Raw genomic sequence first — 13,791 nt, forward strand, 5'->3', positions numbered from 1 at the left:
AGAAAGGTGCACTGCTACCAGTGTTTATCCCAATGAAGTTGAAAATTCCACCAGTGCTTACTGTATGAAACACACCAAAGTAAGACTCAAATTGCTCTAAACTCCTAAGTATTTGCTCTGTAAGATAACATCAAACTCCTGTACCTAGACCCTGAGACCTATATATGAGAGTACAATTCTGCCAAAGATAAGAATCTTTACATACTATCAATTTCAACTAGACATTTCAATGAAATCAATGGGATTTAAATTTCTTAACTCTGCCCAGACTAAAGATTAACACAGATTTTAAAATGTTCACTTTAATTTTAATTTAGATCTACGTACATTACCTAAATCATATCCCTTATGAATATACAGTGGAGGTGACGAATAGATTTAAGGGATTAGACCTGACAGACAGAGTGCCTGAGGAACTATGGACGGAGGTCTGTAACATTGTTCAGGAGGCAGCAACTCAATCCATCCCAAAGAAAAAGAAATGCAAGAAAGCAAAGTGGCTGTCTGATGAGGCTTTACAAATAGCTGAGGAAAGAAGGGAAGCGAAAAGCAAGGGAGAGAGGGGAAGATATACCCAACTGAATGCAGAGTTCCAGAGAATAGCAAGGAGAGACAAGAAGGTCTTCTTAAATGAACAATGCAAAGAACTCGAGGAAAACAATAGAATGGGAAAGACTAGAGATGTTTTCAAGAAAATTGGCGATATCAAGGGAACGTTTTGTGCAAAGATGGGCATGATAAAGGACAAAGAAGGCAAGGGACCTAACATCAGAAATTGCACAGACCCACTGAACACCAAAGTCCTCATATCCAAAAGATGGTATCCCAGGGCATTACTGGGGATGAATGAACTAACAGAAGCAGATGAGAGTAAGAAGAGGTGGAAAGAATACACAGAAGAACTATACAGGAAAGATCTTAATTTCCCTGATAGCCATGATAGTGCAGTCACTGAACTTGAGCCGGACATCCTAGAGAGTGAAGTCAAGTGGGCCTTAGGAAGCATTACTAACAACAAAGCTAGCAGAGATGACAGTCTTCCAGCTGAGCTATTTAAGAGATGATGCTGTTAAAGTGCTGCACTCAATATGCCAACACATTTGGAACACTCAACAGTGGCCACAAGACTGGAAAAGGTCAGTTTACATTCCAATTCCAAAGAAGGGCAACACCAAAGAGTGCTCAAACTACCGTACAATTGCGCTCATTTCACATGCCAGCAAGGTTATGCTCAAAATCCTACAAGCTAGGCTTCAGCAGCATGTGAACCGAGAACTACCAGAAGTACAAGCTGGGTTTTGACGAGGCAGAGGAACCAGAGATCAAATCGCCAACATTCGCTGGATCATGGAGAAAGCAAGAGGATTCCAGAAAAGCGTCTATTTCTGCTTCATTGACTATGCTAAAGCCTTTGATTGTGTGGATCACAACAAACTCTGGCAAATTCTTAAAGAGATGGGAGTACCAGACCACCTTACCTGTCTCCTGAGAAACCTGTACGGGGGTCAAGAAGCAACAGTAAGAACCGGACATGGAACAACCGATTGGTTCAAAATTGGGAAAGGAGTACGACAAGGCTGTATATTGTCGCCCTGCTTATTTAAGTTATATGCAGGGTACATCATGAGAAATGCCAGGTTGGATGAATCACAGGTCAGAATTAAGATTGCTGGGAGAATTATCAACAACCTCAGATACGCAGACGATACCACTATTATGGCAGAAAGCGAAGAGGATCTAAAGAGCCTCTTGTTGAGGGTGAAAGCGGAGAGTGCAAAAGCTGGTTTGAAACTCAACATTAAAAAAATGAAGATCATGGCATCTGGCCCCATCACTTCCTGGCATATAGAAGGGGAAGAAATGGAAGCAGTGACAGATTTTATTTTCTTGGGATCCAAGATCACCGCAGACGGTGACTGTAGCCATGAAATTAAAAGACGCTTGCTCCTTGGGAAGAAAGCTATGGCAAACCTACACAGCATAGTAAGAAGCAGAGACATCACCTTGCTGACAAAGATTCGTATAATCCAAGCTATGGTTTTCCCAGTAGCAACGTATGGCTGTGAGAGCTGGACTATAAGGAACGCTGAGCGCTGAAGAATTGATGCTTTTGAACTGTGGTGCTGGAGAAGACACAAGGAGGTCAAAACAGTCAATCCTAAAGGAAATCAACCCTGAGTGCTCATTGGAAGGACAGATACTGAGGCTGAAGCTCAAATATTTTGGCCACCTAATGAGAAGAGAAAACTCACTGGAAAAGACCCTGATGCTGGGAAAGACTGAAGTCAAAAGGAGAAGGGGACGGCAGAAGATGAGATGGTTAGATAGCATCACCGATGCAATGAATATGAACTTGAGCTCACTCTGGGAGAGAGCGGAGGAAAGGAAGGCCTGGCATGCTATGGTCCATGGGGTCATGAAGAGTCGGACACAACTTAACGACTGAACAACAACAACAACAACAACACATATTAAAATGACAAAATTAATTTTTCAGCAGAATACAGTACAATCTGAAGATTTTAACTCAATGCGCACTTTTGTCTGAAAAACAACTCTGCATTCAGCTCAATATTGTTCTAATATTGGGGAACAACTACAGCAATCCCAGCCCCTATGCCCCATATTTTGTTTAACATCCTGTCTGATGAAGAATTCTAAAGAACTCAAAAGTTTTCTCACTATTTTGTCGCATTTTAATTGATTGTAATAAGAGTACTGCCCTACTGAGAAGTTTGGATTTTGAATCAGTTGTTTTAGAAGACTAACAATACAACTCTATACATATTTACTCAGAAATAAGCCCCACTGATTTCAATCAAGCGTACACACACTTACTTGGAAATAAGTCCTTCCAAATTCAGTATGACTTAATTCTTAGTAGACATGCATAGGATTGCACTCTACAAAACTACATGCTAGGAGTTTCATATAGCATGACCATCACCATGAATTTTAGAACGGCAGTTTTAAAAGAAACTTCAAGTGGTTTAAAAGCATCACAGACACTACAAGATTTTGGAAGGATTATTAAGCCTGGTCTGCACATGCAGCAGAATGAGGTGATAACAATGTGATCAATTGGACTGTATTGCTTTAAACTGCAGAGGAGGGGCCACATTTTAGAATGTTTTCTTATGCTAAAAAAATCTGTACAAGTAGAAAACTAGAATAGCTGTGAGGACTGGCCTACAAACTCTCCCCTTTCTGAGCTTGCTTGTTGTTTATGTGCAAAAGAATTCTGAAAGTAACCTCCTAGCTGCTATCTAAAGTGATAGATAGTCCAATCCTACAGTCCATTCTACCGAGAGGTGTGCACAAATGGCTTCTCAAAATTTTCCAGCCTATTCGTGGGCATAGAAAGGGGGGGGGGATTTCACCGAATTTCGCCTAGGGGAGGAGAAATTCCCCAAAAGTTTCTCACAGATATTGGCAGGGATTGTAGCAGATTCTTTCTTTTTTTCCTAAGGGTTTTTGGTTTATTGCACTGCTTCTGTAAGTGGCAACAGCATCAACTGTGTTGAGGCTTCCACTCTTCTGAAGCAGTGTTGTAAACCTTGTTAAGAACTAATGTTCTAACTTCAGGTGCCCATAGCAGTTGAGACTCATGTCTAACATTATAATAGCCATGGTCAAAAAGCAGCATTAGTCAGCTCTTCACATGCCCACTTCAAAACAAAACACTAGATCAGGAGTACACATCTAAACATAACCAGAAACCTGTCACTGCTGTGGTGTCTGGTTGCAATCTGACACAACAGAATGAGAATGAAAAGAATGAGAGGAGGTGGATCATGTTGAACTTGCTGGAGGAAAAGGCAGAATGTAAATGTAACAAATAACAAATAAATAAGTACTTAATTCTTGATTATTCCATCAACATATGTATGCTGTTCTTAGTTTCAAACTTTTATTTATAAGAATATGGTATAATGTCTCTTCTCAGGATAAATTCTCACATATCTTTTAAAAGTTTTTTACCTTCCACAATGAATTTCAAAAGTACTTCTATACTGTTTGCAATGCCACTCTTCCTTACTCAATGTAAGGAAATGTGGGAAACTCAGCATGGGGCAAAGCAAAAAGGAATTATGGAGGATGCAGCAGTAAAAGAGAACACCTATAGTTCCTTGTTCAGTTTGCACAGTACAATGCACAGTACAATGCACATCTTTAGGGTGAAAAAGAAAAGTATAAATCAGTGCAGATTTACTTTGTATTTTTGCTCTCAAGTTGACAGGAACAATCCAAGACTTATGAAGCTTCAATGCAGGCACCAGAACTGTGGTTAATAGCATGCACTGCAGCTTGCCCTATAAACTGCTTATAATACTGCAAAAGCACTTGCACTTGACAATCTGGTGTCTCCAGAGGAAATGAATGGAGGAGGGTGGCACACAGTCACCTGGAGTGGCACTGTTGGTTGACTGGCCAGCTATCCTTTTCCAAATTATAACTGCAGTGTGTCCCAGAAAATATTAGTCCAAGTAAGAAATTGAAGGGGGAACAGGGGGAGAAAGAGAGCTGGCCTGGTTGCAACATTAACCTGAGTAGGAAAAATGGGACTTTTCTGTTGGGAGAGTAAGCTGAGCAGGAAAATGAACTGGGAGAATTTGAACAGAAAAGTAATTTGGCATATGTTCATGTTAAGTCAACTGAAGGGGAATTTATTTGGGGCAGGTTCTTGCAAGAAGTTATCCAGTTTGCCTTCTCTGAAATGCGTACTACTTTGCAGCAACAAATGAGGGACTAAAGGAGTTGTTTGGTCTTTTTGGCCATTTCTGCCTCGTATTCAATCTGCAGACCTGAGTAAGTCACTTGCGTCCATGTAGTCTAGCACTCTGTAGCCATGGCCAGTGAAATATTTCTGAGAAATGTACAAGCAGGGCAAAATGGCAACAGTGCTCAAGTTTGTCCACAACATCGTGTATTCAGAGAAACGGAAGTGCTATGTGCGTATTACATGTGGTTGTATGAGCCTTGTTTGCATATATGAGAGAGAAAGAGAGAGAGAGGAAGCTGCATGAGTTGTCATCTCTCAGGCTTTGCTATGTTCCCAGCTCTAAAGCAGGTACTCTGTTATAGAAAAAATCTTTTTCTGCAATCATGTTACGCATACCATGTGTGACTTGGCCTGTTCTCTTGTGGCTTGACTCAAGAAAGCGTACTTCCTTGAAGTATCTGCTTTTCATGAAGATTATTTTCTACATATAGGTCAAGGTTAAAGGTTCAAGGTCACTGTAATACAGGAGTTCGCTAAACTTAAGCCACACTGCCTTTGATGTTTTTGTAGAACTAAACCACCTTCATGAGGATTAAATGTTTTGACTGTTTTGATTAGGAGCAATAAAAAAAGGCTCAGAAGAATGCAGCACTGTGGCAACCACATACACAAAGTTCTTGAAACAACAAAGCATAATGAAGGAACTGCAGAATGGTGTATTTAAAATGCACAGTCACACTGCTTGTAACCACAAGAGGACAAAATAGGGGGGAGGCTAATGTTTGTTTCTATTCCATAATCATTTCCAGCCCAAACAGAACTGAAATCTGCTTTGGCCTTATAAAATTGCATGGTGAACGGATTGCTTATAACATCTGTTTAAGAGATAAGTACGGGAGTACTAATCTTAATTTAAGTTTGGTATTTTAATGTAGATAATATAAGTGAATGTTTTACATGCCAAACTCAAACAGTTTATCCAGAAGTCTCACTGTTTTTGATAGAATTTACTCTCAAGGCTGTCATTCTAAGGCCAGATTCACAGTTACAGCCACCCATATGGGTAGCCACTCGAAACTAAATTATGCAAGTGCAGCTCCACATCACAAGCCATTAGTGTGAAGTGGCTTCCAGTGCAATATAGGCAATTACCCAGGCCACTATGACTCACTAGGTTAATCTGGGTAGGCATGCTGGTCTTTTTCATAAGGTTCAAATCTCCCAGACACCCTAATCATTGACTGGGTTTGCACAACATGACAACCCACCATGGGCAACCAGCTATGGGTGGTTGTTGTGCTGTTTGAACTTGGAGTGTTTTCCATGGGGTGGCTTATTTCTCACAAACAAGCCACACCAAGAACCCACCATGGCTTGTTGTGGGGTTGTTCAACCCATGGAGGGCTGTCATGTCATTTGAACCGAGCAGACTGGTTTTATTGTGAGTTGCTGCAATCGGCTACAGAGCCGCTTGACACGAGTGGCAAAAAAGGCTTGCTGCTTGCTCTTCGCAATCTCACCAGTGACTGCCCTTCCACCAATGCTGAAACAGCACTTTGGAAAGACTGTCACTTGTTCCCTGGCTTAAAAAAAAAAAAAGTGCCTCAAAAATGCCCAATTGGGTCATAATTATTATCATCATCGTATTTTGCAAGTGTGCACTTATGGAGGTCTGGTATGTGTACTCTTGCCTGGTCAATTTCCTTCTCTGTTTCAGCTGTTGAAGGGAGCTAGGAAGTGGAATAAGTAACATACAAGGAAATTGACAAGATGAGGTTGCATATAGGCCAATCTGTGCAGTTGCAAAGAAGCAGTTACTGCTGCGGTTAGTGTGGTTCCCTGACAGTTTAAAAAAACCCTGAGAAGGTGGCTGCATGGGATGAAGTGAATGGGGCCCCATGGGGGGTGGGGCAGTGTAAGAATAGCTAGTGCCCCATTTGTTCCGTCCTATTCTGCCACCCCCTAAGGTTTTTTTTTAAAAAGCTGTCAGGAATATCTGCACAATATTTTGGACTGGGAAGTAAATGGAAGGGAAATGTGTGCAAATTTAAGGGCTGGTAAGTTAACAGAGGCAAAATTTGCACACCTGCATTAACTTCTCCATTACTACAGGTGTACAAATTTCCCCTCCATTTACCTACCAGCCATTAAATTTGTGTATATTTCCCTTCCATTTATTTCCCAGTCCAAAAAATTGAGCAAATATTCCCGACAGTTTTTTTAAAAACCCTTAGAGAGTGGCAGAATGGGATGGAGCAAATGGGGCCCCATTCTGTCCATCTCATGAAGCCACCGTCTCAGGTTGTTGTTGTTTCTAACTGTCAGGGAACTGCAGGAACTGCAGCAGGAACTGCTCAGAAAAGGAGCCTTGAGAAGCAGGGTGGGGGGAGTTAATATCTCCCATTTCTGGAATAGCTGGAGACTCGGGGAAGTGTTGAAAAGGTGGAGGCCACTGAGAACTGTCAGTTCAACACTTAAAGTGAGAGGACCACATTCCCAAGGGGGAGACACTGTCTCCCCTTTTGGTAATCCAAAAACTTACTCTTTTGGCTCCCCCCTGCCCATTTCCAATGCTTCTGAGTTCTGCTACTGGGTCCCTCCTTTCTTTTACTATTATTTCTCCCCTGGTCTTCTGCAATGCTGCGCATATTAGCCTATATGCAATGTCGTCTTATCAGTTTTCTTGTATTTTACCTACTCCACTTCACTGCTCTTTTTGACAGTTGAAACATACAAGGAAATTGACCAGGCAAGACTACACTATCAGACAGCCATAAATGCACATTTGTGAAAGACCAGTAATAACAAAATATGACCCCAACTGTGCATTTTTGAGGCACCAAAAATATTTTTTTTAAAAGCCAGGGAATGAAAAGGGGTAGCAATTGGAGCGTGGAGGGGAGACAAAGTCCGCTGGGATACAGGCCGGAGCCAGCTGGAGAACTGAGGGTGAAGGAGGGGGAGAACAAGCCATGGCAAGCCCAATCGATAGTCAGGTTGTTCCATGAATAACCAACCCGCTGTGGCTTATTTGCAGGGTGGCTTAGCACGATGTGTGAACCAGCCCACTGACAGAGTACATAGTTAACAATTGTTGCCATCGCCACTTAAACGACCTCAGGGCTGCGAAAAACCTAGGCCTGAAACCTTTGAGATCTCTTACCAGTCAGACTAAACTACATTGGGTTGGAAGGACCAGTAATCAGTCACGGTATAAGGCAGTGCAAGTCCATAATTAAAATAATCCTCAGACAGCTCTCTAAAATGGCAGATATTACAACCCATACAAATTGCAACTTAACTAATAAGATCTTCAGTTCTAACTTATTTGCCATAGCACATATTTCTCCTAAATGTAAGATTTTCGTTTTGCACTATAAGCATCTCCAGAGCAAAGCATGGAGGGAAAGTCAGCATCAGCATCAGTGGGTTCTGAGGAAGAAAAAACTGCAACTGCTGCAAGCTTCAGAGTGGGTAAGAAAAATAATTCCAAGGTATTATTTTTGTCATGACCTTCAGGGCTCAAAACCCCAAACCTATGTGACTGGTGCTCAACCTGTACTGGAAAGGGTTGCAGTCTTGGACAGGATTACATTTGTAGCTGGGGTGGGGAACCTCTTTTAGCCCAAGGGCACAATTCCGTTTCAGAGCTCTCAGAGGCTGCATTCTAGTGGTGGGTGGGGCCAAAGGCAAGGGAAAGGGAAAGGGCAAAGGCTAAAGGAGTGGAGTCAAAAATACAAAATACACCACCATATTTTAGCTTAAAGCTCTTACTGTCAGTAACTCAGCCTTAAGCAAGGCATTTCAACCTTTTAGAATGGGGCAAAACTGCACAAAAGCCAGGAAAACACCAAATGGTGGTTGGAGGCTAGGGGGTGGGACAGAGCGATCTGGGGAACCCTGAAAGGCCAGATTTGGTCCCTGGGCCCGAGGTTCTCCACCCCTGTTGTAGATCCATCTTGCATGGGGCGCCTTTTACCAGCTTAGGTTGGTACACCAGCTATGACCCTCACTTGGATAGAGACAGCGTAGGTTCAGTGATTCATGCCCTGGTAAGCTCCCATTTAGATTATTGCAATGCATTGTATGTGGGGCTGCCCTTGAAGATAGTCCAAAAACTTAAGTGACTACAAAATATGGTGGTTACGGGACTGTCAGGAATTGGGCATTATGAAATATTATGCAGCATAGTATCAACTTCAGTAGGTCCAAGTTCATTTCTGGGCCTAATTTAGGCCCATTTCTGGGCCTAATTTAACATGCAGGTGTTAACGTATAAAGCCCTTCATAATTTAGGGCGGCAGTATCTGAAGGAAACCTCTTTCTGTATATTCCTACCCAAGACTTGAGATTATCAGAGACTCTGCTCCAAGTGCCCTTACATGCTGAGGTACTGTGGGGTGGTTACTCAGAAGCAGGCGTTTTCAGTTAGTAGCCACCCGGTTATGGAATACCCTCCCCATACTGCTTTGCCTAGTGCATACTTTGCTATCTTCTGGACACCAAAGTCCTCTTTATTCTCTTGGGCTTGTAAACCTCTGTATATTTCTGCTGCTATGTTGTATTTACATAGTTTTATCTCCATTATATTTTAGTCCTTCTGATATCTCTTTTAGCCTCAGCTGCTTTTAACTGATTATTTTATTACATTTTGGATTATATTTTATTATTGTATGTTACCCCAAGAGCTATTTGCTATAGGGCGACTAATGAATTTAGTAATTAATATATACAATAGAACGTAACGTATTTTGGGCTCTTCTACTATCAAGAAGTAGAATTTAAGATCGTTTTCTGTACATGTTTAACAACACATAGTACACACTTCCCAATTTATTCTGATCAGTATTCTAAATTAGTATTAAATTAGTGTTTACCTCTAGATTCCTGGTGACAGTTTAAAACTCTTAAAATGGTACTCAGGAATCAGCATTGGCACAAAAAATAGCTAGACACTGTCCATAATAAAATGACAGAACGTTACCATGTTTAAATTTAAACTGAACAATGTGAACTTTATTTTAGTTTTCACATTATGCTATGTATTTGAATTATGTATATGAATTTATTTCCACCAGAAATAAATTCAAAACTCAAGCCTATCATTCAGTTACTATTTTACAGTTCATAAACAGTAAGCAGAATCCATGAGACATGGATTCTCCTGTACACTGAACAATGTATATTCAGCTCACAGTACCTGCAGTGAAACTGTTTTTTTTCAGAATGATTTGACAGCACTGACTTTAAAAGTCCAAGTCAGATGTATATTTTAGTATAGCCATTTTACATGATACATCAGTAGCAACAATAAATTCAAAGGTAATTTTATTTAAATAAACACAAGAGATGGAAACCACCACTATTTTAACAATGAGGAGTTTATTCAAATCCCTAGGTTCACATTCCTGTTCATCTATGTAGCTCACTGGGTAAGCTCTGGTCAAGCCACTAGGAGTATCTCCATAGGACAGCACGTTCTCTTTCCTTCTCATGTGTAAGTTTCCTTGTCCACTTATTACTTTTTGCTACAATTCGCCATAATGTCCAAATTGGAAAACTATTGCTAGTTCTAATCTCCAAACCATGATTTCTAGACCAATTTCAAATCATGATTTGGAAATCACAGAGTTGTTGTGAAGATAGATAAGAATGGTAAAACTGTTAGTACAGTGGAAAGCAACACAGGTATAAGCACCAACAGTTCACCTATATTTTTAAATTAAAAAGTTAGCAATACCTTAAGAACTAGAAGTAAGAAAAGAGCACAACGCACTATAAAGCACACACTTCATTTAGCAATTAAGCTGGGAGATCTAAAACCAAAAACAAACTATAACCGCTAGTCAATGGCCTGGGTTTTCCATCACAAAGCTGTGGCACAGACACAGCATTCTGTAGTACTCAGCCAATATCCTTTATAGAGGCTGTGTTAAACCTACACTGCTTAATGACTATAAATCCCTTGATCTGACATTTGGCTGATACAGAAAAACTGAACTCCACTACCTTGAATGTGATTGATCTTCATTAAAATGAAAAGAAATACTAGAAATTATCTGGATTCAAACACACCTTATAAGATATAACTATATAGATTATTAATTTTACATACCAATTTGCATTCCTCTAAATACACTGATAATTTGTTATTGCTATCATCAGAACTTAGCACATAAACAAAAACTGATCACCCATGAAAACTGCTATTATCAGTTACTCACAGCATGAATCAGTAATGAAAGTGTTGACTGTAATGTTCCTCAACCCACTAGTCTGATGCTTATTTAAAGTAGCAAATTATATTAGCTTGGAGCCACATTTCTAAGGCAATGTCATCTGAATATGCATTTCTGTGAGGAGAGACCTACCTATAAAGCACTAATAGTAATGCCACTACTGTCATCAGCCTTAGTGTAACACATTTTGTTTCTGGCCTAGAGAATAACTCTTACAAGGCATGCAAGCTCTAAAAGATACCAAAGTAGATTCCTTAATCTGCTGCACATAAGCAACTCATTGGAATGCACTAACAGTAAATGCATTTACATGTCAAATCCAACACAGTCTGTTTCGCATGTTCCCTTTTTGCTCCACTGGAGTGAAAAGGGAACGGCATCACTGGATTCTCCATCCCCCTCATGCTATATTGCTCTTATTGTCCCCAGAGGCTTTTATTGATAAAGGCACACATTGCAAGAGCCTTCCTTCTAACAAGTACTGTACCTTCCAAGTTCCTCTCCGATCTCATAGTGGTCATCCAGATTCTCTTGCCTGAAGACAGTCATGATAACTGCCACTCCTCAGAAAGAAAAACCAGTTGATTGTCCTTGTCTTTCAACTCATCACCACATCCCTGGAAGGATCCTCTAACACTTTATGCATGGTTGCCAGCCCTGAAGAGAGAGAGGGAGAGAAGCAGTGGGTTAATTAAAATGCCTGTGTCTGCAAGAGGGGTGTGGTTATGTCACTATGTGCACACTGCAACACACACACCCCAGGCCGATAGCGCCAAATGTCATAAGCAGCCACGGTTTCAAAACCATCGTATGGGGAAAAGAGAGAGAGAGAGAGAGAGAGAAACCACAAATCCTGGGTGGCCATTGGCTGGTTAACTTTGCTCTCTAAGAACCTCTGGGACTGGGTTGCCAATTTGGCTCACAGCAAATGGAAGCCGCCGTTCTCTCCCTTGCCTCACGTACATAAGCAAGAGCCTCTCCTCATCTTCCCTTTCTCAAAAGCTGCAAATTGGAAACACATCCGCCGGAGAGACCTAGAACAACGCCTCCGCAGAGGAGAGAGGGAGGGGGGAAGCATCTCAACTCCAAGAGCAGCTTCCTAATGCACGCCTCACCTTTTCCCCCCTTCTTTCCCCGCAGCAAAAGCAGAAACACCATAAGCCACCATTTCTCCTCAGGAAGGCGCCTCCGAGCTGCACGGGCGCCACATTCCTCAGCGACTCCCCCTCCGTTACCCAGTCAACTAGGACGTACTACCAGGAGGAGCCGCCGCCGCCGCCACTACTACTGTTGCTGCTCCATAGAGTAAGGCAGCCTAAGACCCGCCCGCTTGCCCGGAGACGAAATTCACCTCATGAGGTAGCAAGCACGGGCATTCCCCGCTGTCCCGCGCCCGGCCACCCTGGGGGACACCCTTCCTCCTCCGCCCTTTCCCCTCTGCTCTCGTACAAGGCCTTTTCCACACACCTCCCCCAGAGTCGCTGGGGAAGGAAGGAAGGAAGGAGGCAGCCAGCCAGCTGCCCAACTAAACAAGCCAAGGCAGGGAGAGAAAGGGAAGGACCCCCCTCCTCTTCCTCCTCCTCTTCCTCTGGTGGCGCTGCAGGGGGAGGGGATGCGCGCGCCCAGGAGTGCTCCTCTGCGCAGCAAAGCTTCCCTCGGCTGGGGCGGCAGGACAAGCGAGGGAAAACCCGCCCGCCTCCTCCGCCTCTCCAGACAGCGCCGCGCGCACTCACCCTCTCTCGCTCGCGAGTCCCCGGCCGCACTCGGAGGCGGCGGCGGCGGCGGCACTCTCTCTTTCCAGGCGTTCTCGCTCTCCGGAGCGCGGCTAGGGAGAGCGACTCCGGCAACCGGCCAATGGGGAAGCAACCGCATTTACACCACTCCTTCCCCTCTCGTGACCTGCCCACGACAGCGGCGGGAGGGGGGAGGGGGCGCTGCTGCTGCTGCTGCTGCTGCTTCTGGCGCGCGCAGCCACGCACACACAGGCGTGCAGGTGCAAAGGAGCGACAGGGCACGCAGGTCTGGCTGTGCAAGTGCCCCTCGCTCTCCAAAGGGGCATCCGCCTGCCTGCGGGTTATCTCCAGAGTACAAGGAGGTTACAGAACAGACTTGTCGGCTCGGGTTGTTTTTACAGACCAGCCAGCTAGGTAATATATAAGTACTGGGGGCTAGCTAGTAAGAGCTAGCCTTCCCTAACCTGGTGTCCTGCAGGTGTGTTGGCCTACAACTCCCAGAATGCTGGCTGGGGAATTCTGGGAGTTGTAGGCCAGCACACCTGCAGGGCACCAGGTTGGGGAAGGCTGAGCTAGCCTGTTAGGTACTCTACGCGTGTCCAAAGTTTATATGCACAAAGGCTGAGCCCTGGCATTTGAAAATAGGCTATGAACACTGGGGAGCACTCTTAACTCCCCACCATTTCAGCATCTTATCTACCAAGTTGCAGTTTGTTTTGGCTCTCTGGCTAACAAGCAAGGTGAGCTTTGCCCAAGGTGAACTGCCACATCAAAGTAAGTTGTTCAGTTCTACAGCAGGTTTAAGTAATGTGGTGTAATTAATGTGAGTTAGTCAGTGTAAACATAACCTTTCAAACTTAATGGAACCTACAAAGGTTCGCCTACAAAGATGAACAATAACAAAAAGGTTAGTCTACGTTTTAACCTTAAAATATGGCAGTATGGAATGCCTCTTTAAAATCTCTTTTAATAATATTGTTTGTATAGAATACCTAGCATGGGTTTGATGTTTACTTTCATTAAAGGGGTGAGCCTTTTTGGGAAGGGAAATACTTTCGCTTTTCAAATGCGTGTGGCAGGTAAGACTTTCTGAAAA

General features: G+C 42.9%; 1 protein-coding gene across 4 annotated transcripts in view; it reads right to left on the reverse strand.

The window, feature by feature from the left end:
• Positions 1-13,169, reverse strand: part of DAPK1 (death associated protein kinase 1) — a 105,814-nt gene extending 92,645 nt beyond the window's left edge. For 2 of the 4 annotated variants that reach the window (XR_014787744.1, XM_084834145.1), the window contains exons 1-2: positions 12,696-13,169; positions 11,450-11,619 (exon numbers count right to left, since the gene is read on the reverse strand). Coding sequence is in view for 2 of the 4 variants with exons in the window: in XM_084834145.1 (XP_084690271.1) it covers positions 11,450-11,511 (62 nt within the window). In the remaining 2 variants the exon portion in view is untranslated. The remainder of the gene's footprint in view (positions 1-11,449; positions 11,620-12,695) is intronic. The other 2 variants (XM_084834148.1, XM_084834147.1) reach the window with 2 other exon arrangements.
• Between the last annotated feature and the right edge of the window lie 622 nt (positions 13,170-13,791).

The sequence above is a fragment of the Heloderma suspectum genome, chromosome 2 (genome assembly GCF_057233095.1).
Source record: "Heloderma suspectum isolate Gila_16-S chromosome 2, 16-S_ref, whole genome shotgun sequence".
NCBI classification, from domain to species: Eukaryota; Metazoa; Chordata; class Lepidosauria; order Squamata; family Helodermatidae; genus Heloderma; species Heloderma suspectum.